This window comes from Protopterus annectens, chromosome 2.part1 (genome assembly GCF_019279795.1).
Source record: "Protopterus annectens isolate FY-2018-M chromosome 2.part1, PAN1.0, whole genome shotgun sequence".
In the NCBI taxonomy this organism is placed as follows: Eukaryota; Metazoa; Chordata; order Ceratodontiformes; family Protopteridae; genus Protopterus; species Protopterus annectens.
The window spans coordinates 1366060530-1366088294 of record NC_056729.1 but is presented as its reverse complement, the minus strand read 5'-3'; the positions used below and the strand labels follow the sequence as shown (position 1 = coordinate 1366088294).

Sequence of the window (27765 nt, the reverse complement as noted above, 5' to 3'; positions counted from 1 at the left end):
TTTCTATATGGGATTCAAAGACTTACCAACTCTCTAAATTTAACCAAAGATTTCCAGTAGTGTTTAACAAGAGACACTTTAAGAGCAAACCTCTCATTTCTGCCTGAAGAAGTCTGTTTACTTTACCCAGAACCTCAAAACCAGAGAGAAATATCTACATACTGTTGTCGTATGTATTCAGCTATGGTGCTGTCTTGACAAAACCAAGTCCTTTAGAAGAGCTGATCTACTATTTTTTCTTAGGTTGTCATCTCTTAGTTCCATCATAGGTTCATAGGTAGGTACTAGGCTATTGGCCGTAGGGCCTATACAAGCCTAGCCAAAAAGGTACCCTGGCTTTTGCCACCCAAGAAAATTTTCCTGTGCCCCTGTCAAGCAGAACCACAGACGTGATCCCCGGGGTGAATTTCTTATAGGTTCATAGGTAGGTACTAGGCTTTGTGTGCTTTGATGCTGCCTGGTACAGATTTGCCATGACATGTCACGTCTTGAAACTTATTTCTAGATGGCTGTCCTTAGCTGTTGCATTTTGTCATTCTTGTCATGGCAAATCTGTACCAGGCAGCATCAAAGCACACAAAGCCTTGTACTGTAGGATGGCATACTGGACAGGTGTGGACTGTACTTGGTCCTCTTTACATATATTTACAAAGCATTACAAACTAGATTTCTTTTCCAGGTCCAGAGCTAGCTTTGCAAGGACTGTTCTCTGGGGCTTCTGGACTCCTCATTCATCCTTCCAGCGTGGATAAGCTTTGGTAATTCTCTCAAAGGCTGCTGCTGTAGTGGAAATGAATATAGTGCAGCTGTGCAAGAACTTGCCATAATAGATGTTTGAATTCCAAACTGCTGCAGTAGTAGCACCAACCTGTCATCTTTTTCTTTCCTGTACACAGTTATTTTTTTTTTGGGGGGGGGGGGCAAAATGCTTGTTTATATCTGATCAGAGTCTTATGATGTTGCTTCCTGTTTCTCCTATGGGCAAGAAAGCCCTGATGTCACCTCCTGTCTGCTATTTTCTGGTGGTGGTTGTCCAATCAGCAGCCAGTGGAAAAGTGTGGGAGGGAGCCAGAACTTTTGAATCAGGCCAGTTCCTTCCTAGGCAGGAAACGGCCCAAATAGCCAAAGGCTACTGCAGCATGTTTACAACATAAATAGGAAATGTTGGAGAGGTGGGCTTGTCTGTGACCACCCTTTCACCGGAACAGTCTCCCATCCATGTGAGGCAGAGTTCTTCCCTGACCATATTAGTGTAATTTGGAACAGTGGATGGGAAATCGGAAATTTACCCCGATGTGGCTATGTCTCTAGTAGACAGGTGTAATCTGCAAATGCTTTACCAGCCATGCCCAAACGTATATGTACCCATTAAAATAACCCTGTGGTATTAAAACATGTCAGATACAGTTCGGAAGCATGACTAGACTAGATTTAAAAAGGCCCTCCTGAGGTAGTTATAGTAGTAATCACCTGTGAACCTAAGCAGTGTGGAATTCGGATATCTGCTGTTCCTATAGAGCTGTACTCTTTTGATTAATCTGTACTTGTCGGTTTTTGTGAAGGCTTGTAAGTTTTTGAGGTATCCCAAACAGCAAGGATTATTTATTGTGGGGAGGTGGGGGAGTTAATAGTGGTTGATGAGCAACAAAGAGGTACTTGTCATAAGTGTTTTTCTTAAGCTGTGATTTGAGTGCATCATGAGTGTGAGACCTGTAGATGACCATGTTTGCATGCAATGGAATTGGTAGATTGTGTAGATCAGATAAGCTGTTGATGAGAATGGCATAAAGCAAGAATGATGGAACAGAACTCTTAAAACTGTTTTCTTGTAGTTCTGTTGTACACTTGTGGTTTTATGTGCATACATTTTTCGATCTTCGTAAGCTTGTTCTGTCTGTTGCCTTGTGGCTGAAAACAATCCTTTAACCAGTACATTTTTCAAGTTAAACTTTTGGGTTAATCAGAGAAAGATAATATGGCTATGTTCACTTATCTCTGCAAGGTAGGAGGATTTAGTTTAGAATGATTTACTAGGACAAACTTGGGTAAGGCCTACAAGCACTGACCCTGTTAATTGTCTTTGAGGAAGCCCTCTGTGATGGTCCAGATTGCAGTTGTGCATGCATCTTTGCTGGTGGAAAAAGACTCTAATGATCCATATGTGCAGAGATCTAGTTTAATATTATTTAGTTTCTGGAAGTTTGTGTAGGAGAGGTAGGATTGTCTGTGAAGTCAGGGGCTTTGTCTGGTGGTGGTAAGAGATGAACTTTGACTTTTGCAGGCCTTTCCATTTTACTGGTATGGGGTTTGTGAAATGGCCGTTAAAGATGAGATGATGAGGGTTAATTAGGTGGTGTTTAAAAAGAGCAATTAACCAAAAGTGCAGTTGAGGGTTCACCCCCTTTCACGTTGTCTAGATGGTATTCTTTGCCTTTTCTGTGTATTGGACAGAACCAGGAGTGTGTGCTGTGTATTCTGGGGTTGGTTGGTGATGACTTAGACAGGAGTTTGAAGTAGTAGCCTCATACTGGAGGGGTATGGCTGCATAGTACAGTGAGATTGGTAAAAACATGTAAGAGCTTCCCCGCAAGACAACTTTCCATTTTTAGTTGGGATGAAGTTGGTGGAGAGAGTATTGGATTTTGTGATGTCATCTATTTACAAGGTTTCTTGATCCCATAACTGTTTATGCTTTCAAGATTGGTCACTGGTGGGATTGCAGTGAGAGCTTTGCCATATTATAGCTGTCTATTTTCAAGTGTAGTACGTTTCCAGATGTACTAGACTTCATCTCACTTATAGGTGCATTTCTTTTTTTCTGGAATGATCATCTGTTAGAAGTCTACTGACAAATGGAGGAGTACTTGTCTTGCATTTGTTGGAGGAGGGATACTGTCATGTTGGCTGTCATTTCTGCATCATGGCTTTGCGAAATCTAACCAACGTGTTTCTAGATCTTTTTTTTTTAATTTCAGAATGCTACTTTGATTTTGAGTGGACAGTCACTTTAGCAGGTAGTAGTATAAACAGTGTTTTTCATAGTGAAGGTAATGGAGCTGTGGTCACACAGGAGGCAGAATGTTGGCAATGGAGAGGGGGATGTTTCTTATTAAAATGTGTAAAATTGTGAGATGGAAGTTGTGGTCTATTGGTTTCTTTTAATTTGTAGGAGCCCAAGGTCTGTGAGTTGGTCATTAGTTTTGGAATTCTGCATGTGTGGGAGGTTTAGGTTTGACATCTCCTTGAATTGCAGAGGGTTTGTTTTGCAGTGGTGTTAATTCCTTGTTTTAGTAAGGTATGCAATTCAGGTTTGAAGGGAGGTGGGATGCTGACTGTTGTAAGAATTGGTTTGAATTCCCAAGGGAATGATTGTAAGTGGATAATTTGGGTTATAGTCATTAAGACTTGTATGGTAGTGAACTAATACCCAAGGGGTTGATTTATATACTGTACCCATTCCTGGTGTATATCCCACTATGGGATTTTTAAAATAGTTGTATCCTAAGTGATTTTAGATTAGGGATGGGGGCTTTTAACCAATATTCGGGTATTACAGCAGTATTGGCATTGTGGGCTATGAAGAGATTTAGTTGCTTTAATTGGTTATTGATGCTCTGTGTAGAGTAAATATCCCTTTAAAGGGGCGTAGTAGTGTGATCTTTGAAGATTGAAGTAGGAAGGGACTTGGTAGGCCTGGGTTAGCTTCTGTATTGTGTCTTATGAGATTAACAGGAAAGAGATGCTGCAGTGAATTTGGTCTGCAATGGAGGGAGGCTATAATGAAGTTGTTTTAGTTGAAGTGGCATCGTGCTTGAGTGTGTTTCAAGTTCAAATGTATATGGGATGTTATGGAGTATGCAGTTAAGACGGTTATAACTAGTTTCATGAGAGAAGGGTGACAGTAAAACAAGAAGTGGGAATGCAATGTGTAATAGTAAATTGTACTCAAGTAACTGAGGGTTTGACACTTGAATTGAATTTAGTGGTAGGGCGAGAAGGATGGCAAGTTGTAGGGTACCATGAGAAAATTGAGAACACTGCGGAAAAAGATGCTGAACTTGTTGAGTAGCTGTGGTGATTGAAGACTGGTAGAGATGGGTGAAAGCTGCCAGCCTAGTCGAATAGAATTTGGTACATAATTCTATCATTTCTAAATACTGTGAAATGTTGAAATGCAGGCTTGGTTCTTAAATTAAAGAATATATTGTGAAAGGTTGAACTTAACAATGTGGCAACATTGTCATCTGCTGTAAAGAAATCCAAGTCAAGCATTTCTTGTTGGTCTTTTGAAATTAAAATTATTTCATCACTGCCTTTGTTTACAAGTCAGCTCCAGTCCGGCTAGATGAAGGATTCCTGCCTATTGTTTTAAGGCTAAAGTTAATGACCAGAATTTACATGTGAAATGTCCTTTATTGCGCTAAGTGTAAAATAATGTAAATGCAGTTTGTCAGCCTGGGAACACCAGGAAAGTGAGAAATGATGTGATGTTTTATCAGAACTGTAGTTTCAATTTAAACAGAACCAGAAGGCTTTAAGCATTTTTGTCTTGAACATCCATCTCAGCACTGCCTTATGCTCTCGTTATGTAAGTAGTATGTTAGAACTCTGTTTTCTCCTAGAAGTAGCTAGGAATTAGAAAGTTTAGACTGTGTTTTCTGTGTCGGAATTGTACTACTGACTTAAGTATTTCTGTGTGATCTCTGAACTCTCTTGACTAGCACTGACTGTAGTAGAAAGTGTTGTCTTGTGGTTTTAATTATTTATTATTAAAAATTTTAAAACCTTTTAACTGTGGCTGGTTTGCGTAGAGATAAGTTAAGCACTAGAATACATTGCATATTTATAGAGTTCACTGTCCAAGGCACTCCAAATAAGCTTGACTGATTAATCACACTACCAATTGGATAATATTGCACAATAGTAATTGGACACCCTTTTAAGGGCCTTTGGGTAGCTGATATTAGCTGGGTGGTGGCAAGTGGTACTACCGTACAGTCTGGGTAAAAGGCACAGCTGGAGAACCCAGGAGTGTCTGTGTGGTTGTATAACCTCTTCTCAAAGTGCGTGTGTGTGTCTCCGCTACTTGGGCAAGACACGAAGCACTGGTTGGACAGAGAGGGTGCTGGACATTTTAGCTTGCCCAGCTGACTTAAGATCTGGACCCTATAGCTGTGCCAGTGGGGAGCCCTATTGGGAACCTGGAGAGCAAGGGAGTGACCAGCCCCCAGACTGATGTCTGTGTGCTCTTAAGGGAAATTGCACTTTACTGTGTGTATTTGTTATCCTTTTCTCATATATGTTCATATATCTCTGGTGTTGGTGGTGAGGATTGAGGCTCCTTGATTGCTAGGGAAGGGCACGGGCATCACATTAATTGGTGGCAGTGGTTGGGATTTTCACATATTAATTGGTGGGCAGAGGTGGGATCTCCACATTGCATATTGTTTGTAGAGGTGAGATATCCACATCACATATTAATTAGTTGGCAAATACTAGTTGGCTTGTAGTGGTGTGGGTAGAGTGAATCCTGTAGCTTGTGTCCAGTGAGCTTTGAAGATGTTTTGTACTCTAAATCAGCCATGCAGTGAATACTCTGAGTTCGGATCACAGTTGTTTTATTTCTTTTGTTAGCTTAGTTAGTCAGGGTGAGCAGGCAGCATGTCAGCAGAGGAGTATGGAAAGCTGACAAGGAGCCAGCTGGCAGAGATGTGCAGGCTAGAGGACTGGTGCACAGAAACATGACTAAGGCAGACTTGATTGCAGCCTTGGTTACAGCTGCATCAGAAAACAGCAACCAGGAGGACAATCGGACTCGCAGTGTAGATATAATTCCCTCTGAGAATGGATAGCTCAACCTTTCTGCAGGGACTTAAAAATCCAGCTGGAGCTAAAGAGACTTGAGTTGGAGGCCAGGCGTGTGGAATGAGGGGCTGCTATGTTTGCAGGCTGAGGAGAATGAGAAACTGTTGCGTCTGCAAGCTGAGGAACAAGAGAGAGGGAGAAGGCAGCATGAGAAGGAGATGCCGACTCTTCGCCAGAGTCATGAAGGTAATGGGGAAGGGAGTAACTGGACCGCAGAAGCACAAAAGGTCAGTAAATTTCTTCCGCAGTTTAAAGAGGGGGATAATTTTGATAGTTTCATTCATATGTTTGAGAGAGTATGTAAACAGTATGAAGTTGACCAAGGGCTCTATGTACTGTTCCTGACCCCCTTAAAATTGTTCTGTCCAAATGTCTGACATTGCATGTTTTGATTAAACTGCTGTAAAGAAATGTCTTTTAGAACTGTTTAAGCTAACACCTGAAACGTATAGGAAAAAGTTTTGTGAGCATAGATGCAAGGCAGATGAGTGTGTCTGAAAATGTTGCCGAATTGAGCACTTATTTCCATAAGTGGGTGATGGATGTCAGATCACCACTTTTGAAGGACTGGCAGACGTTTTGGTGAGGGAACAAGCCCTCAGCACTTTGCCTGAGGACATGAGGATCTGGTTAGCTGAAGGACAATGTGCTACTTCAGATGAGTTGAGAAAGAAGGGAGACCTATACCTGGCAAGCGGGGCAGCGCTGCACAGGAAGGGGACCCCCAGTACTGCTCATGGGTCTAAAGAAACCCATGGTGGGCAGCAGACTGCCCCAACAGAATCTGCCAGTAGCAGGGGAAGCCACTAGTCCAGGTACACGTCCAGGAGCTAGGGTTAAATGTTTTGAATGCAACCAGTGGGGCCATGTGGCATACAGGTGTCCATGGAGGCAAGGTGGGGAACCAAAGGTGAGGGAGCCAGTAAGTGGGAAAGACAAAATGCCAATAGTAGGTTGTCTTGGGACAACAAGGGTACCAAACTACCACCAGAGGCTATATCCTATTGTGACTGGCAAAGAGCCCGTTGCCAAGAGAGAGACATAGCCTCTGATACAACCATTGTAAAGCCTGCAATGGTTACAGAGGAGCACTACTTGCCTGGGCAGTCTACTCCAGTCAGGACTTCAGGAGGGATCCCATTCCAAATACCTTTGGCTATGGTTCACCTTGACTGCGAGGGTGGAAAAGGAAGCCAGCAAGTAGGTGTGTTTGTGGATATACCTGCAGATGTCCTGATGGGGAATGATTTTGATAGTGCAGTACCCTATGCTTGTGCAGTTACATGCAGTCATGCTTGGAGATGAGCAGGTAAGTTTGGTAGCCTTGGGGAGAACCAGACAGACTGCATGCTTACAAGGACTGGTGATGTGGTTACTTCAGGGAGGAATCTACTATGTAGCAGTGAGACTGAATGTGCACCACAGCTGCTTGTGGGTACTGATGGTCCCTTAGACAGAATGTCTGCCAAGGTAGAGGTGAGTAGTAGTACCCAGGCTGACAGTGAGGCACCACCGTCAGAAGATGCCAGACTTCTGTGGAAGGGGAGCTGGGAAGGTTTACAAGGAGAGAGTTGAGACAGGCTCAGCTGTCAGACCCTACATTGCAAGGCCTGAGGCAGGTAGCTAGGGAGGCACCTGATTCTCAAGGAAAGGGGGAATCTGTATACCTGGGCAAAGGGTTACTGTACAGAGAGTGGACCCCTGTGGGAGGGCTAGAAGGTTGAGAGTACAGCAGTTGGTAGTGCCTAGTCTGGCGCTTCTAACCATAGCCCATGATATTCCCTTTGCAGGTCATATGGGAATAAAACGTACAAAGCAGCATATGCAGAACTTCTATTGGCCAGGAATTTCCAGAGATGTTACCAGGGTACTGCAGGACCTGTGAGCAGTGCCAAAAGGTAGGCAAGGCAGGAGACGAGGTGAGAGCTCCTTTGATGCCTTTGCCTGTGATTGAGGAGCCATTTCAGAGGGTAGCTATGGATATTGTGGGTCCTCTGAGTACCCCAAGTTCTGCAAGGAAAAAGTATATCTTAGTGGTAGTGGATTATGCTACACGATACCTTGAAATAGAGGCTTTGTCCTCCATTAAGGCAGAGATGGTGGCAAATGTTTTGTTAGAGATTTTCAGCAGGGAAGGTTTCCCAAAAGAAATACTGACTGACAGGTGCCAATTTCATGTCAGACCTGGCTTGTCTGTGGAAGTCCTGTGGGGTGAAGCACATGAAGACCACCCTTACCATCCCCAGACTAATGGTCTTGTTGAGAGGTTAAACTCTACCATCAAGTCCATGCTATGGACATTTGCAGATCAGTTTAAGAGGGAGTGGGACAAATATTTGCCTTATTTGTTTGCTTACAGAGAGGTTCCCCAGGAATCCGCAGGTTTTCACCCTTTGAGTTGCTGTATGGTCATAGGGTGAGGGGACCTCTAGATTTAATTTGAGATGAGTGGGAAGGTGAGTGCGAGTCTCACAAGAAGTCTGTTGTGGCATATGTCCTAAACCTCAGGACAAGGCTCAAGGAACTCATGGGTTTGGCCCAAGAGAACCTGGCAGAAGCCCAACAACAGGAAAAGGTGTGGTATGACAGGAATGCTCGAGCTAGAGAGTATGCTGTGGGGCAGCGGGTAATAGGTTCATAGGTAGGTAATAGGCTATCGGCCCAAGGGCCTACGTAAGCCTAGCCAACAAGGTTCCCTGGCTTACGCCACCCAAGAAAGTTATTTTCCTGTGCCACTGTCGAGCAGAGACAGAAGTGATCCCCGGGGTGTATTTCCTATTTCCCATCTACTCAAGATTTTTCTTGAAGAGTGCTAATGAAGAATTTCGCTTGATATGGATGGCTAGCCTGTTCCAGAGTATGGGAAATCTCTGGGACAGGAATCTATCCCTCCAGCATGTCCTGTTTAGTGTGGTGACAAGGTTTAGGTCCCTAGAGCTTGTAGCTTGGAGGGATTGGGATTTCTTTAGGTGTAGCATGTCCAGCAGCTCTGGGTTTGACATAGCTTTATATGTTAGGCAGAGATCACCTCGGAGTAAGCGATATGCTACGGAGTAAAGCTGGAGTTTTTTGAGGCGGTCAGTGTAGGGCATTTGTTTGAGGTCAGTAATCTTTTTTGTGAGGTACTTCTATGGCCTTTCCAGCTGCTGCAGATGTCTTGAGGTATATTCCAAAAGGGGCGTTGTACTCTAATGGGTCTGAGTGTCGAGTAGAGGGGATCAATGACCTCTTAGGATGAGAACCCTTTTTATGATGTGTGCCATGTAGTGGGACTTCCTGACTACTGTGGCGACGTGACTATCAAAGGAGAGACTACTGTCCACCTGGGTCCCAAGGTCTCTTAGCACACATTCGGTGTTAAGTAGATTGCTGCCTATGTGGTAGTTCATGGGTACAGAGTTTTTACCAAAGGGGATGACACTGCACTTTTTGGCATTGAGCTTGAGGCCATGGCTCTGACACCAGGCATCTGTCTCAGTGAGGCCCTTCTGTAGGATGTCCACATCATTTGGGGACTTGACTATGGCTCCTAGTTTGCAGTCATCTGCGAACTTAGTCAGTGGCCTTCTGTGTTACCCTGTACTTCAGAGAAGTAGATACCAAACAGGAGAGGTCCCAGGATGGAACCCTGTGGTACTCCAGTTGTCGCTGCTTTGAGGTCAAATTTGGAGTCTGCAACTTTTACAGTGTGGGTTTTGTCAGGTGAGCCAGTTGGCAACCAATCTTGTGATGTAAGGATTTATACCTAGTTTAGTGAGTTTAGCTATAATTCCAGAATGGGGAATGGTGTCTAAAGCCTTGGTGAGGTCAAGATAGGCTGTGTGAACCACCTTAGCCTCATCTACGGTTTTGGTGACTGCCTCGAAGTCTATCAGGTTCAGGAGGCATGATCTGCCTTTCACAAACCTGAACTGGGTGGGGATCCAGAGTTTGGAGGTTACCAATGTCTTTGAGTTCCATGATAATACGTTCCACGGGCTTGCAGACCAGGCTCGCCAGGCTAGTAGGTCGATAGTTCCCGGGATCAGTGGTGGCTCCCCCTTTGTGGAGTGGGATAACTTTTGCTGTGCGCCATTCAGTGGGCACAAAGCCTGATGCAAGGCTATTATTGAACATGATGCTTAAGTGGGGAGCCAGTTCTTTCTGAAGTTCATGTAAAACGCAGCCTGGGATGTTGTCTGGTCCCATGGATGCTGTGCCTTTGGCTTTAGAGAGTGCAGCTTTTACCTGTGTAGTTGATTACAGGGACTCTGCATTCTTCCTGTATAGATATGGGCCCTTTAGGGGGTGGGGAGGGGTAAAGTTAGCACTGAACCGATCTGCCAGGATGTTGGCAATATCAGTTGGCTCTAATATTTGTGCCGTTGTGCTGTAACTCAGAGCAGATCTGGGTGTTGCCATTGCGATTCTTGATATAGCTATAGAATATTTTGTGGTTGTCCTTGGAATTAGTGGCAATTTTGTTTTCGTAGCTAGCTTTGGTGGATCTTTTATAAGGGATCTCAGCTTCTTACTGAGGCTGACCAGGGAGCTCTTCTACTCATGGGATTTTACTCTCTTGCAACAGTTTCTTCCTTCTGTTGTATAGTTCGTTTATGGCAGGGGGCCACCAGAATGGCTTCCTTTTTTTGGAGGATAGCATCTTGCTTCTGTTTGGGATAGCACAATCCATGCACTCGTGTAAGTGCTTAGAGTGCATTTGTGTAGGATTTGGCAGTCGTAACTGTATTGTCCATCTGCATGGGTGTCATGAAGTTCACCACTTCTGTCTTAAGAAGCATGAAGTTGGCTTTGGAGAAATTTTTTACCGTGGTTTCCTTAATGGGGGGTGGGGGCGGGATGTTGATATCAAGGGTGATTAGGTTATGGTCTGATCGGACCAACGAGGAGTTGACTTCAGCTGTGGAAGACTGGTCACTCATGTTGGTAATGACTAGGTCTAGGATATTGTTGCCCCTGGTTGGGAGTGTGTATAAGTTGATCCAGGGCATTGGAGTTTATGAATTCCAGAAAGCATTGAGCTAAGGAGTTGGTACACGAGTAGTTTTCCCAGTTAATTGTGGGGTAGTTGGTCACCCATTATTAGGGTGTTTGGTTGAACCCTAATATTTTCCAGTACATCAAGAAAAGAGGATCCTGGGGCATGGTGGGGGATCTGTAGCAAGACACAATTTGGATTGCAGTTTTGCCCAGAGTTGCACTTGAATAACCTCAGATGCATTATGCTGAGCAACTAGCCTGGAGGTGTGGATAACCTTAATGAATATGGACACACCTCTGCCTTTGGTGTTTCGGTCCAGGTTACATGGCCGAAAAGTGTGTTATGAGTTATAGCCTGGTAATGCAGGGGTGCTCTCTGGAGCATTGAACCAGGTCGCAGTCACTGCACAGATATCGATGTTCTCCATTTTAAGGAGTGCCTCGAGTGACTGCATTTTGAGATTTAGACTTCTAGCATTGAGTAGCATTACCCTCAGTTTTTGCTTGCCTGTTCCTGTTACGGTGGTGAATTTATTTGAACCTTGCCTAAAAAAGGCACTATAGGGCAGCAAGAGCTTTAGCCAGTATCCGGAATCTCAGGGACGACAGGTGCAGGCCATCTGTGGCAAAGCATCGTGGTCTGTCGACCATGTCATCCCAAGCAGAGACAGATACTGGATCCCCTTAAAATGACACCAGGAGCTTAGGAAATTGTTGAAGTCAATCATTTTGTCCTTGTACTGCGGTATCATTCTGGGCGATGGCAGAATGCTACTCAGGGCTAGGGTAATACCTGTTTGGGCTACAAGATCGGAGAGCTCTTCCATGTCATTATTCATGTAGTCCGGGGGAGGTACATCTCAGGTCATTCACACCAACATGGACAATGACAGAGTCATATTTGTACTTGTGGAGTGACCTGAGTGCGTGGGATATGTGGCGGATCCTGGTAGCCGACAGGCAGCTTGACAGTAACCTCCTTTTCCTTGTTTAGCCTGGTGAGTGGGACATCCGTGTGGTTCTCATTCCTGTCAGACACAAGCTGCAAGCAGCTTGGGAGGGAACCCTACAAGGTGATAAAGTAAGTGATGTTAACTACATGGTGGAACTGCTAGGCAGATGGCAGGGGCACAAATTGTACCATGTTAACATGATGAAACCTTAACATGATAGGGAGGCCCTTGTGCTGAGCATTTTCAGTGGATTGCAGGAGGAGTCTGAGAGATCTGGGGACTGATCATCTCAGTGAGGTTCGGGCTGGCACCTCAGTGGAAGAGGTAGCAATGTCCCAGCAGCTATCTCCTACCCAGGTTCAAGAAATCTGAGCAGTGTTGCAGGAATTTGGGGACATGTTCACTGGGGAAACCAGGGTGCACCCACCTAGTGCAGCAGCAGGTGGATACAGGACTATTAGGCAGGTCCCTTATAGAGTGCCTGAGAGTGTCAAACAGACTGAGGGAGGAGGTACAGGAGATGTTGGAACTAGGGGTGATTCAAGAGTCCAACACTCCCTGGGCCTCCCCAGTGGTGCTAGTGCCAAAGGATGGCAGCATCAGGTTCTGTGTGGACTACAGGAAATTAGTCACACAGTCGGATGCTTACCCCATGCCTAGGACAGATGAGGACCTAGAGCAGCTGGGTGGAGCCATGTATCTTACAACCATTGATATTACTAAGGGTTACTGGCAGGTGCCCTTGACTCCCAGTGCTAGGGAGAAGTCATCCTTTGTGACTCCTTTTGGCTTGTACGAGTCCACAAAGATGCCCTTTGGGATGAAGAATGCCCCAGCGACTTTCCAGAGGCTGGTAGATAATATCCTAGCAGGAGGGATTGCCCTTGCTTACGTAGATGATATTGCCATCTACAGCCATTCCTGTCCAGAGCACCTTCAGCATGTCAAGGAGGTGATGGGCAGACTACAGAGGGCAGGGTTGACCATTAAGCCGAGCAAATGTCAGGTGGATATGGAAGAGGTCTCCTACCTAGGACATAGAGTGGGGAGTGGTAAGATAAGGCCAGAACCTGCCAAAGTGGGAAGCCATTCAGGCATGGCCTGCACCTGTTACAAAAAAGCAGGTGAGGGCATTTTTAGGGACAGCAGGGTACTTCAGAAATTTCGTTCCCAGTCATAGTACCATAGCTGCTCCCCTCAAAGACCTGACAAGAAAGAACAGGCCAGATAAGGTAGGGTGGACCCCATCATGAGCGCAGGCATTCCAGAAGCTTAAAGAAGCTTTGGGATGACCCCCTGTGTTAGCCAGTCCAGATTATAGCAAAGAATTTGTTGTGCAGGTGGATGCTTCGAACCATAGTGTGGGGGTTGTGCTTAGCCAGATTTTGTCAGAGGGAGAAGAGCACCCAGTGGTTTATCTCAGTCGTAGGCACCAGCCCAGGGAGGAATGCTATGCAGCTGTAGAAAATCGAGCCATAGTGTGGGCACTGCAGAAACGTCAGCCTCATCTGTATGGAAGAAAATCCACTGTTACGACAGATCACAACCCTCTAATATGGTTAAACAGAGCCACTCAGCAAAATGCCAAGTTGCTAAGATGGAGCCTGGGGTTGCAGGCGTATATGTCAGTGCAGCACCGCAATGGGAGTAGCAATGCCAATGCAGATGGGCTCTCAAGACGGGGGAATTGGGTAGGGTATACTCAGACCTAACTCTCTCAAGCGGTATTTTTCAAGGGTCACTTGAAAAACTAGCTTGAGTTCTTTTGGGGGGGGGGGTTGTGAGGACTGGTAGAGATGGGTGAAGGCTGCCAACCTATTCAAATATAATTTGGTACATAATTCTAGCATTTGTAAATACTGTGACATGTTGAAATGCAGGTTTGCTTCTTAAATGAAAGAATATGTTGTGAAAGGTTGAATTTAAAATAATGTGGCAACATTGCCATCTACTGTAAAGAAAGCGAAGTCAAGCATTTCTTGTTGGTCCTTTGAAATTTAAAGTTATTTCATCACTGCCTTTGTTTACAAGTCTGCTCCAGTCCGACTAGGTGAAGGCTTCCTGCCTACTGCTTTAAGGCTAAAGTTAATGACCAGGAGTTGCATGTGGAATGTCCTTTATTGCTATAAGTTTAAAAGAATGTAAATGCAGTTTGTCAGCCTGGGAACACCAGGAAAGTGCGAAATGGTGTGATGTTTTATCAGAACTGCAGTCTCAATTTAAGCAGAGAGAACCAGAAGGCATTAAGCATTTTTGTCTTTAACATCCAACTCAGCACTGCCTAATGCTCTCTTTATGTAAGTAGTATGTTAGAACTGTGTTTTCTCCTAGAAGTAGCTAGGAATTAGAAAGTTTAGACGGTGTGTTTTTCTGTGATGTCAGAACTGTACTGATTTATTTTAAGTATGTGTGTGTGATCTCTGAACTCTCTTGACTAGTACTGACTGTAGTAGAAGGTATTGTCTTGTGGTTTTAATTATTAAATATTTTAAAACCTTTTAACTGTGGCTGGTTTGTGTAGAGACAAGTTAAGCTCTAGAATACATTGCATATGAGTTCACTGTCCAAGTCACTCCAAATAAGCTTGACTGATTAGTCACACTACCAATTGGATGATTTTGCACTGTAATAATTGGACACTCTCTTTTAAGGGCCTTTGGGTAGCTGATGTTAGCTGGGTGGTGGCAAGTGGTACTACCGTATAGTCTGGGTAAAAGGGGCACAGCTTGAGAACCTGTGCCAGCTACCCCAGGAGTGTCTGTGTGGTTGTAAAACCTCTTAAAGTGTGTGTGTCAGCTACTTGGGCAGGGACACGAAGCACTGGTTGGACAGAGAGGGTGCTGCAGATTTTAGCTTGCCCAGCTGGCTGAGATCTGGACCCTATAGCTGTGCTAGTGGGGAGTCTTATTGGGGACCTGGAGGGCAAGGGAGTGACCAGCCCCAGACTGTGATCTCTGTGCTTTTAAGGGAAATTGCACTTTACTGTGTGTATTTGTTATCCTTTCCTCATATACGAGACACCCTCTCTGGTATTGGTGGTGAGGATTGAGGCTCCTTGGTTGTGGGCAAGGGCACGGGCATCACAATGTGTAAATTAAGTTTTATGTATTCAAAACAGGTAATCGAGGGCTTGAGTGAAGTCTGGTTCCCCACCTGTGACCCAAAGGTTGACAGGGCTAATGAGAAGATTAGTCTAGATAAAAATCACTTCTTCCAGCTCTGGGAGACTGATCCCCTTTCAATGGTAGGAATAAAGACCTTGCTAAGGATCTCCCATCCCCCACACAACATAGTGTCAATCTTTCCCATAGTACTAACACTGCACTTCTAACCTATATAGTTATGTCAAAGCTAGGGATAACTGCAATCTAGTCTCCTCCTTATTTCTAGACTTGCCTGAAACTGTTGACAGTTTGTCACAACAGACTTCTACTTCAAATGTCTTCATTAGATCTCCTTCGGCCCACCATTCTGTGGTTCAGAAGCTACCGGTCCAATATGTAAGCCATTTAAAATGGCACTCCATCCACTGCCCATACCTCCTAGTCACCACCGGTGTACCACAAGGCTCTATCTACCCTTTGTCCCCTCCTCTTTTACGTTCTCCAACACCCTCCACATATCTACACAACAGGCCTAAACAAACTTTTGCACATCTGACAGTGTGGCACACCTCCAAAAAAAGCTTCAATAGCAAGCAAAATTTGGCTTAAAAAAAAAAACACTACTTTTTTTCCACTAAATTCCTCTCCCATGAAAAAACAAAATTTAATGTCCTTTTGAAAATACAACCATTAATGTCACTTCTCCTAGCAAATTATTAGGGATGATGGTGGATAATGTTAAATTTGACCTGCATATACAAAATTACACAAGAAAAACGCGTTGGCTAAACATGTTAATACTAAACCTGATCACGGTTTCCAGTTTCTAGCTATAGACCAGGTAGTTTGGGATATTAGAGGTGGTCCAGCTTCTATCCAGTTAGAATGCCTTGAACTAGAATGGCAACTACTTTTGAATGCATTTTGCGTCCCAGGTCTCAATGAAAACTGTAATATTACTTGTTTATTGAAATTGGAGAGCTGCTTGAGATAATTAACCTTTCATTATGTCACCTTAGACACACTATTTGTGTATTACATTTCTTGTACAACAACACACAGGAGACGATCTAGTTGACGTTTTTCAGTATCAGTATTTGTACGTGTTTATTTGCTGATATTATGTTTTTACATTCAGTTTATTATATTAATCTATTTTTAATAGTTTGAATAATATTTTTATTTATATTTTATATACATGTTTTTTACAATGACTTTATTAGTATGCTGCTTCACTTGTTTAGACTTTTGTTGTTACTTGTACCTTTAACTTCACGAATTTCGCTGATTGGTTTATACTACTGTTCGCCCTTTGGGCGGAACTTTTAAAAGGTTCCAGTCTTCATTTTTTCATTTTCTGAAGAAGTTTCTCATACAGGAGAGACGAAAACGTGTCTTGTGTTAATAAACTTGTTATACGTTAAAATACGTTTACTTTAAATACACTACTGTGTGTTTTTGTCATACTATTGGCTGTCTGATTCCTTTCGACTATTTCAGTGTTTAAGGAGTACTGTTTTTTTCGCTTGTTTAGAGAACTGCTCTATCACAAAGCACTAAAATAAATCCTGAAAGGTAAAAAACTAATTTTAGACTTCCTCTTGCTGCTTAACTGAATCTATTCGGTAGTACCATTTTCTTCTGTTATACTGCTTATAGGGACGCTAAACATAACTGAGTGTGCAGGCCTGGAGGAGACTGACAAGACACTGAGTTTCAGCAGTACCAGATGCAGAGTGGCATACGTGGATAGGCAGCTTCCAGCGATTATAACAAAGCAGAAAAATAACTTTTTTTTTTAATCTTGTGGAATAACACCAGTCTGCTTTGAGACAATAGTAACTGCGTGCTGAAACAGAAAAGTCCACAAAATAGAATCTTATCTGTTAGGAGGAAGTCCCAGAAGGACACTTGTTGCAACTAAGGGAATAAGTAAACTTTTAACCAAGCTTTTGGAGTGTAGGATAGAGTACAATTTGCCATTTAAGTTGAGTTGTCCAATCTAAATCTGGGCACTTAAGAGCTACGCTTGTGGCACTTAGATGGAGATAGCCTGGCTAATAGAAAGTAAATGCAGTGCATCATGGGAAGCCTGGTGTACTCACCACTGCTGCTGTTTCCATGATTCATTACTACTGTGCAGTCTGTGTTCTTGACTCATCTTGAAGCTCCATCAATCTCTCTCTTAAATGCACAGCAGCTGTGGTCTTATGAACCTTTCCCTTGAGTACTTTGTTCCTGTCACAGTCCTGCAGTGCTGCAACTAAATTACTGTTAGTACTTTGCCAGGAATCAGGGCACACTTTCACGGATGGGTATGTGCTCCAGTGTGTTAGTGTAGTGCCTCCCCTGGTTGGACAAGAATGGGAAAGCATTTTATTTATTACTCGTGTAGATACTTGGGTGAATTTTACAATGACAAGGCTGTTATCCAGGTATTTCTACTTTGCTAAAGACCTTGACATTTGTCCATATGGTCTGTTTGATCACACCCTTCTGTTAACCTTGGAAGTGAGATTAAGGAAGCTGTCTTTATAAATTAATTTTTTCCTTAATTGTATATTTTCAATTAAATGTTACCATCACATACATAATAAATCCTGCTATTTTACATACCAAAACGTTCAACTACTTAAAACCCAATTAGAATCTAGCACATTGCACAGTTGACATTTTTTGAATAATTGCCATATCGAAGTGTTTTTATACAAAGGACAATTTACAAGCACACTTCCATATGAGGGCTAAAAGGGACCCCAAGAACAGCAGATGGTTCGTAGAAATGCTGGCTTTGTATTAGTGCCTCACACAAGATCAAAAGATTCTGTGGAATACTGGTGTGAAAGTGGCATAGAACATGGGGATAAGGGTACATCTGATGAAAACTGACAGGGAAAGAATGCAAGTGAATAAATCTGTGGGTTTGTTAGTAACATTTCCTTAAACATCTGGTATTGTGGCAAGTACCTTACTAATGTGACTGTACTCTTCCCTTAGTGAGTTTGAATTATTTTAGTTTGTAGGGCCTTATACCTATACAAGGGAAATGACAATCCTTTAACAACTTGTCACTTCACTATAGCAAGCTCATCAGATCATGCAGAATGAGCTGAGCTTATTGCTTGGGGCAGGGGGGGTAAGGCTGCTTGATCATTCTAGAAGTTACCTCTCTACATCCGCAATCCCGTAGCTGTTCAGATCATAATACATTTGACAAGTGTGTGTGTGTGGGGGGGGGGGGGCTTTTATTAGTAAGCCATTTGTATTGAGGCAGTGGCCAGTGCAGTAAATTATTATGGCTGTGCATCTTCCTGGCTAGTAGAACACACTAGCAGGATTTTCCTGATTAGTGGCAGCTAGAGGCATCACTTTTTCATGAGACTGTTTTGAAATGGGGAGACCAACACTAGACATATGCAGTGTACAGACTTCAATCCCTGTGGCAGTATCTCAGAGCCTGTGGTATAGATGCATTTTCATTCCCCTGCACACAGTGTCTTATTTTTTCCACCTGCTCCTATAACAATTTCACCCCAGGCAAGAGCAGACAGAGTCTGTCTAATCTTCATTTTTGCAAGTTTCTCAGTCAGCCTTGGAATTCCCATTTCTACAGCAGCTAATTTTTGTCAGCCTTCACTCAGGTTTGTGCTTAACTACCAGACTTTCATTTCAGCAAAGGGAAGACATTTTCACCCAGCTGTTAAATTTCTGAAATTATGAACTTTAGGTCAAGTACTGACGCACTCTCCCTGTACAGTGTTTTTTCTATCTTGAATGAAGCTAAGTCCCCCAACTAGAAGCTCCTTTCTTTGTGAATTGAGAAGATGGTGGGAGGTTCTTTTCTCAACGGTTCGTCTTTCTCTACCATAAGGCAATATGGTCCGTCACTGCAAAGTTTCTGCCTTACAGCCCCAGGATATAGTCTCTGATCTTGTTTTTGCTGAGCATGCAACTTCCCACCATCTTTATGTACTCTGGTTCCTCACAGCTCCTAAAACATTTATTTATATATATATATATATATATATATATATATATATATATATATACATACATGTGTGTGTGTGTATATATATATATGTGTGTATATATATATATATATATATATATATATATATATATATTAAAAAAGTGTGTGGTTTTATATATATGTATTTATTGTATATTAATGTGTGCTAGAGAGAGAGATGTAAAGAAGTTTGTGCTTTTATTTCCTTTTGCCCTTTATATCTAAACTGAAACAAAGCCACTTGCGTAGTTATGTACAGTAAGCAGGTCACTTATTGCCTTCTAGCTTTTCCATAGATTTCTGCCTCTTTTTTATGAAGTATTTTTTAAAAAGGAATTGTATATCTTAGACCTTCATAGTCTGATACTGCCACTGAAGCTGGCACAGTACTTTATCCTAGAATACACTTTTCCTAGCAGCAGTTGGTTAAAAGACTGGTTTTAGCATTGTTGCCTCACAGCAAGAGGTTCCTCGGTTTGATTCTGAGCTGGGGTGCCTTCTATGTGCAGTCTGCATGTGCTCCGTGTGGGTTTCCTCCCACATTTCAAAGACATGCAGTAGGTGAATTGGACCCACTAAAATTGACAGTGTGTGTGTGTATGTATGTGAACTGTCATGGAAGGGCTAGCCCACTGACAGTGTAAACCTTTGCTCTAGATTGTCGCTGTTGCCCTGACACCTTGACCCCCTGTACAAAAATGGGAAAAGGGGTAGTGGATAGATGGGAGTTTCCTTGTAATATGAACCCTTCTATTCTGTACTTGGGGTGTTTTTAACTTTCTTTGAAGGATTTTCACTCAGTGAGTGATGTGATCAGGTAGCTGTTTCAGTGCTGCTGGACAGGTAAACAGTGCTTACGATGAACAATACAGACTGTTTAAATGGTTTGCTTGGCTATTATAAGTGCAACAAGCTATGGGAGTGCCACCTTTTGGAGCTACAGTGGTGTCTGCCACCTACTTTAAGATTCAACTTGAGGTCTGTTAGAGGCCACTATTTGGACTAGGGTGAGTATCTCAAAAGTATTGCAACTTAGAATTGCAGGTTAGAGAGAGGGTTTGTTTTAACCGTGTACTTCACTGGGGTCCTGTAACTATCCAAAGCATGGATTTCCTAGCGTTTATTTAGGTTCAGTCGTGCATTATGATCATCTTCTGCATTAACTCTCCCTGAAGAAAGTTGGTACACTTGTTAAGAATGCCTGACTACATTGGCCATAGCAGCAGATCTGTGGGAAAGAGGCCAATTTGCAATAAGGCTACTCAGCATCCTTTTACTTGCTTCGAGTTTTGTGCTCAACTTTAATAACCACCTCCTTTTTTTTTTTGTCCTACTTTCCTGTCCATCCTTTGTGGGTTGGGCTTTTCTTGCATGCAAGAGCTGATGGTGGCATTTCCAGTGCTGCGTAGTTGAAGGGTAAGTACCGTATGGCATCACTGCTGAACCTCAGTGCAAGACTAGCATTGACCTGTCCAGCTGGAGAACTGTCAACATGGAAAATGACGATTATTGCGGCTTTACTACTTAACCAGTTAATTTCTGTGATATCTCCCTCAGTTATCTGTTAATGTTGACTGTCTTTGTCTTCTAGTACAGTTGTACTTTCTACCACTTTAATTATTAATCAAACTTGTGTTGCTGGAAAATATTAATAAAAAAAAAAGTCCAAGCTGAGTTGTGTATCTTCTTTTTCAGAGGAAAGGAAAATGAACTTTATTAAACTGAAGCATAAAATATTAATTTTATGAAAAGATTGGATCAGTTCCTTGTTTAGAAGGGGCAGTTTGCACAAGTTCTGGTCTCCTCAACGGGTTTGCAATCTTTTATAGGTACACAGCACATCTCCCCTAGCCTTCCTAGCCATCATTTACTCGCATAGTTATTATTTTCACGTATTATTTTCATTTTATTTTCCTAGTTTTTGGTGGTGGCATTACCTTACAAAAAACAGCAGTATTACGTAAGTATCCATGCTTATTCCATCTGCTGTGTGACTGTAATTTTAGCATTTCTCATTATTTAAGTTAATACATACTATGGCCTAGATTCAGTTACTAAACTGAATAAAATGGTCTTTAAGAGGCTGTTTCTTTACCAAAAAAATTAATCATAGTTGCAAAATAAATGTTCTGGCATTAATGTGAAACTTGTGACAAAGTACTGCCTAGTTGCTGAATTTGTTGAATTTACACCAGTCGTACATGCAGTTTTGTACTCTGACAGCAGTCATTGTCATTTTTAAATTTAACAGAAGTTAGTGAAAGGAATCCTAGGCAAAACTCACTGCTGTAGAACTTGAGTGGCTTCTGCTCAAAACTGGTCACAGTTCTTTTGCATGTGAAACTTTAGTTTGATTTTGCAACTTTTTTCACATGCATCCTTTTCATTAGTCTCATTCTCTTCAGCACAAGGAGAATTATTTTCATGTGGTTTGAACTGTTTCATTTACCTCACCTGCACACACATTCCCCTTGCCATCAAGATTGACTTTACTTGCATTGCATGGTAAAATTTTAATAAAACTGGTTAGTCTCTGGTCATTTAGAGCAGCAAACTACCAGACACTTATGCTTTCTTTTCAGTTTAACTTGCGTGTTTGATTTCGTGGGTAATTTGTCTGTTGCTGAGAATATCGTATTAAGACCTTGATTTTGCTGTTTCTTCCAAATGTAGTAGTGGTGGTGCTGGGAGGCATGCTTGCCTACAGCAGTGTCCATTTCCAAAGGATATTGCATCTACCATATTGGCTTTTGCTTTGGATTTCCACACTGAGAAAAATCAACTCTATGGTGTTAAGGAAATTTTGGAAATGTTTTTTAAGCAGATTTGTTTTCCAAAGTAGAGTTAACGGTATGGCATAGAACAGTTGTGAAGGTCCAGACTTGGGGGGGGTTAATCCAATTAAATTCAGAAATTACAGAGGTTGGAGTTTCCAGGCTTAGGAGCAGACCATCTTTCAGGTATATATTTTTTCTTTTTTTCTAATAAAAAAAAAAAGATTACTGATAACATCAGCCACCAAGGGTGGGGTAGGTGGTTTCCTTGGGCTATACAATTGAGAGTAGTTATCCTAGTCCTGAAAGTGCAGCACAATTCTAATTTTGTTAGTTAACTTTTAAAGTTATGGAAGTTTAGTACATTGACTTCACATTTTCTCCTTCCACTATTTACCCCAGGGGTGTTTTGTGGTTTAATAAATCAAAGGAACAGTTTCAAAACATTTTTGTCACTGTAGTCACTGTAGTTGATTTCAGGCAAGTAAGATGTGCTATTGGGTAGTGATCTAGTCCTAGGGAAGTTTAATGACTGAATATAAATAACTATAGAATAATACATTGTGTCAGAGTAGCTAGCAGAAGCTTTTAATCCTCCAGATCAGTAAACTGCTTTGCTGTTGGTCGCATTTTATTGCAGTCTTAAGCTAAGAAAGCAAGAGAATAAAATAAGTTGTTTACTAATGAGTTACTTTTTATCTTTTCTGCTGTGGTGAATTAGTATGTACTGAAATTATAAACTAAATATTTAATACAAGTTGTTGTGGTCTTTCACGCCCATGCCATGAAGCCTGTAAAGCAGTGAAAAGGAAATCACTAATTACTTGAAGTGATATTTTGCTTTTTCTTTCAACAATCAACTGGTTTGATTTGATTACAAATTGCATTTCTCTTCAGGAATTTCAGTCATATAATTTTTGTAGTCTGCCTACACTGCTTTATTGAGCATTTTGTGCAGTGTAGTTTTAACTCTTAAATGCGTAGTGCACCAGTGTAACATTGAGTCAACTAATTTTTTTGTAACGTGTCATATTTTTATTGCCTACACATTTTGCTGTGTAGCACTTATGAGAATTTTAAACCATTACCATACGTTTTGTGACTATTCAGAAAGTATTAATTGTCCGTTTAAATTTAGCATGTTACATGTGTTGAAATGGCTCCTTTTGTAAAATATGACCGAAAATCCTGAATAAATCTCCATTTTTGCTGAGTTCTTGGCTGTGGGCCTTAATTTTTTTTTTTGTTTTTTTCTTTTTACTGGCTCCTCTGTATTTGCTGCCAGTCAGAATTACTCTTGCTAGATGGTTAATTAATAGTGAAAGAGGCCTTTATGATGTGCAGTCTAATAATGTGATGGTACCATGCTAAGATGAGAAACATTATGGCTTCAAAGTAATGCATTTAATTTCCTACCTTGCAACATCTTTGATCAACTTTTGATTATGCTTGACTGAGAAAACAAGACACGAGTTTCCAGCCTTCTTTTGTTATATGCTTGCTGTTTGATTGTTGTGTGTTTGAAGATTCGTGATGGGGTTTGGATTTTTTTCTAGTTGAGAATGTTACCACATTTTTTTAATTCTGTTATAGTTGCTGTGCATATTGTATGTAATTTAAAAATAGTCAGTTGACAACGCACATTCGTTTCTCTGTATGCTGTCCAAATTTTAAGTATTAGAAGTATGTGTAAAAGTAAATGTTTTATACAGCACTGTTATGTTAAGAATTGTTTTATAGCTCACAGCTTTTAGAAATTTTCAGCTTACTTTAAAATCTTTTTATTTGGTATCAAATTCTGCAGTCCTGTCTTTACGGCTAAATTTGTGATAGGTTACAATAAATTGTCCATTGATTAATACATTTAGTATTGCTTGTAAAATGTTGGCAGTATCATAAGATTGTACATTACATTGTTAGCATCTGAGGAAAGAATTGTTGAAAATCAACTGCTGCTTAAAAGTAGAGCTCTGTATTAATACTGGTTATGACCCAAGTGGTATAATTCTGTCTAGCTTCTGCTTAACGTGTATGCTGTTGGTCAGTTTCACTTTTCTGATTTATAAATTATTTGTCACTTGTGCGTTGAATAAATAAACTTAGAATCTGGAAACTCAGGTTCTTTAAAATATTTTGCAGTATGTGTTTAAGGAAATCAGTAGTTCACAGAACTTGAATTAAGTGCTATATTTCAATGCTTTCATCTGTTAGGATGATGAAAACTATAACTCGCCTGCACAAGGCCATGATGTTGCTGGAATATTTTACTAGTCATTCATGGGTATGGACAACAGATAACACAAGTATGCTGATGAACCAGTTAAGCCCAGAAGATAAAAAGGTATGTATTTTCATGTGTTAGTAGTTTAGTTGCGACTTTGTTCACTGTGATAACGTCATGGGCTGCTGTCCTCTTGTATTGTTTTTAACCCCCGTTACTGTGGTACATCTGAACCAGAGTTGGAGTACTTGTTTTGCCTTTTTTGTGTGAACTCTGTTCTGTAGTGCTGAATTTTGCAGATCTCCTTTTAGCTGTTCGACCTCTTTGCCATTACTTCAGGTTTGTTCATCTTTACATTGGCTATTATCCCAGTTGCTTTAACACATATTTAAAGAAAAATTCGCCATTTCTTGCCATTTTTAATATTTTATGCTGCTAATTGTTTTTTTTATTTCCCAAATTGCAATGTGATTTAAGGAAATTTATATGAATTCATAGCTGACTTTGAGAATACCATTTTGCTGTGATTTTTGTTGAACAACTCTTTTGGGTCACTGATTTGAGCCTAATTCTCAGTCCTTTACCGTTTTTTCTAGTGGATGACTTGGGGTGTCTTAAACTTTTGGTGGTGGTCTATTTCATGTTAATACTCAAATTCACTCAACATTTCTGAATAAATGACTTCAGAGTGCATTTCTGTTACTTGGATGTGTGCCGAAAGCATGAAGAGTCCACATCATATAGTGCCATTAAGACAGTAACCATATATTGAAGAAAATCTCCAAATAAGCTATGCAGCATGATGATCATAAACGTAGCTCCAGCCACCTCACACTTTTTTTTTTCTGGAGGGTGTGTATGCATGGGTGTTTTATATATAGTTATATATATTAATATATACATTTATTTTTTTATACATATGTGTGTGTGTGTATATATATATATATATATATATATATATATATATTTACTCTTCCCCCTCCATTATGCACTATACTAAGCCAGAACTTCAAATCAGCCCTGCACTCCCATCTGTCCTTCAAATGGGAATGCCCTTCTCATGCTCCTACCTAAACGTCATGCTCCTACCTAACCTTAACACCCCCTTACTCTTAGACCCTTGACCCCTCTCTATAGGATCAGTACACTTTTCCTGCAATAGAACATCCGATTTCCTCTGGTACTGAAGTTGTCCCCCTTTTGTCAGTGGTAACACCCCCCTACTCTCTGACCCTTGACCCCTCTTTATAATAATGCAGAATCAGTACACTATTCCTGCAGTAGAACATCTGATTTCCTCTGGTAATGAAGTTATCCCCCTTTCTCATTGGTATTCTATATGGTATAAGTCTAATAAATTGTACTGTATATGCATTAACACCTCACAATGCTTAAATGACCTTTCTAATTAATAAGTAAGCCGCATACTGTCCTTTACTAGGAATGCTTATATAATTCTAACTTAATCTTAAAACTAATCTTATCTTATATGTCCTGTCTTTCCAAAAGTTGCTCAAATGTCAAATTGATTTTCATATGTTTTCCTGTCTAATATGTAACTTTATATTCTTCTGTAAGAAATGTTATGTAAGAATGCCTTTTGCTTATTATATCCTTTACTACTGTAATTTTCAACAATGTAACCTCTTTTTCCATGAATGTAACTACTTGTAGAGCTTTTCTCCCCAGGCCTCCACTGAAAATGGGTTGCTCTGACCCAGTGGACTACCGGTCAACAAATTCAAATAAAAAAAGAAATCCGCCCCTAGTCTAAGTGAAACTTGTTGCTAGTTGTTCTGATCTGGGAAAGTGGATCTGTAGTAATCCAGTTATGGGTCAGAGGTCCTCGGGACAAAGAACTTTCCTCCTTGTGTGTTCCCTCAAGCCCAGCATGGACTGATAGCTCAGGTTTGGGGGGGTTGTTTATGATGTCCTGCATCAGACAAGCGTCTGAAATGCATAAGACATCAGACAAACAAGCTGTGTATGGAAACTTAAAATGAGTGTAAAATTTTAGACTTGGGGAGTAAGGGTTCATGTAGGAGCTTTATATAGCAAAGGCGTTTCTTACCTATCTGCTCCCCTTGGCCTACTTCAGCTGCTGGCTTCTTGTCCGCTGACATTCTTCATGTGCCTGCTGCTGACAAGTTTACATCTGGAGCTGGTACTGCATTGTGTGCTGCTTTCCACTTAGGTCTCTGTGGAGTTTCAGGACTCAGAAGCCATTACCTGTAAGACAGACCAGGATAAATGAGCCCTTTTCACCATGTTGATGCCCTCAAGTTGATCTCTGAAGATGCCGTGAAGCAAATGAAGTCCTCAGCTGCTACTGGGGGGAAAGAAACTGGTTTCAGAGCTAGGGGGCAAAGAAACTGGATTCAGAGCCATGCCACCAAGTGTATATGTGAGGAAGGGTGAGAAGGCAATTAAAGGATAACATTATTGTAGCCTGGAAACACAGATTTGTTCCCATGGTCCCCAAGTAGGTGATTTCTCTTGCATCCACGGAGTGTTTAATTCACATTTAGTGATTATGACCTCCGTAATCAGAGATAGACCTCTTCAAAACGAAGATCACTTTCTTCAGCAAGATCACTTTCTTAAAGACAGTTTAACTCATTACATCTGAGTGATTCCCCTGCATCTGCAGTTACCTCCTCCTGACACCTCTCAACATCGGATATTCCTTGTTCATACTTGCATCAGTAATTCCAAAGCCATGCTATGCACAAGGTTTTAAAAGAATTTGTCTGCACAGTGGCAAACTCAGTTGCATTAATATTTTACCCGTTTCTAGTGCAAGTAGAGATTAAGTATTTTTTATATTAATTTATGTAGAAGTAATTGTCACATTTTTCTAAATATCTTAACCAAGTAACAGAACTCTGCCTCATATGAAAGCTCTCAGCTAGATGAATAAAATGCTGTTGACAGTACGTGCATAACTTGAGTGGTTACAGAGATATTTTTTGTTTACAAAATATTGCAAATATAATAGTTACTGTGTTTAGTGCAACTTATAAAATTCAGTTTAAGATTTAAGAACCTAAAGAATCTTGCCACCATAAGTTTGTGCTGAGTCTTCCTTTCTAAACTTTCACATCAAAATCCCAAAATTCAAAATAGTCTCTGCAGTCTATTTCTCGTTCCATCTGTCAATTTTCTAAGATTTAAAGGATGCTTATTACATTCCATTTCTTAAAAATTTCCTTCTGTCTGATTTGCACTTTCACTTATCTAATTTGCACTTCTTGTTAACATCTCCAGGTTGTCAAAAAATCCCTTGGCTTGGGTAAAAGATCTTCTCAGCCTGGGTTCTCAAACATAAGAGAAATTTCTTATTTTCTCTCTCAGAATAGTGTTTCTGGATGTTGTCTGGACAGATCCTTCATGATTGCTTTTCTTCATGACAAAGTGGAGTGTTACAAGAAGTATTTTCTGATGTTCCCTGCCAGATGCCAGACTGGAAATATCTCAGAATTCTAGGTTTCATGGCCTCAGATATTCTGATTCCTGTGGCCAGAGTTCCCATGAGGAAAATTCAGTGGTTCAGTTTAGTTTGAACCAAATACCGGTACCACTCTTTCATTTCAGATTCTAGTGCTGGAGTTTGTGAAAAGGAGCTACTCTGGTGGGTGAATCTGTTCTCACCCCAGATATTCCATACTTTCAGTTTCTACTCTATGTACTGATGCATTGGACTTTGTTTGGGGAGCTGTGTCCAAGGGGATGAAAGTCTAGGGCCTGTGGAACAAGCAAGACGAATCAAAGCACACATGTCAAATGATTGATCTAAAATGCTCTCAAATCCCTCAAACCATCTTTCAACTCCAGGACATCTGGTATTAATCACAGACCT

At 41.3% G+C, this 27765-nt stretch overlaps 1 protein-coding gene across 1 annotated transcript in view; it reads left to right on the top strand.

Moving 5' to 3' along the window:
* Positions 1–27765, top strand: part of LOC122794974 (fatty acyl-CoA reductase 1-like) — a 647127-nt gene that overhangs the window by 472856 nt on the left and 146506 nt on the right. Inside the window, exon 11 of the mRNA XM_044063565.1 lies at positions 23897–24026. Within this exon, the coding sequence (XP_043919500.1) occupies positions 23897–24026 (130 nt within the window). The remainder of the gene's footprint in view (positions 1–23896; positions 24027–27765) is intronic.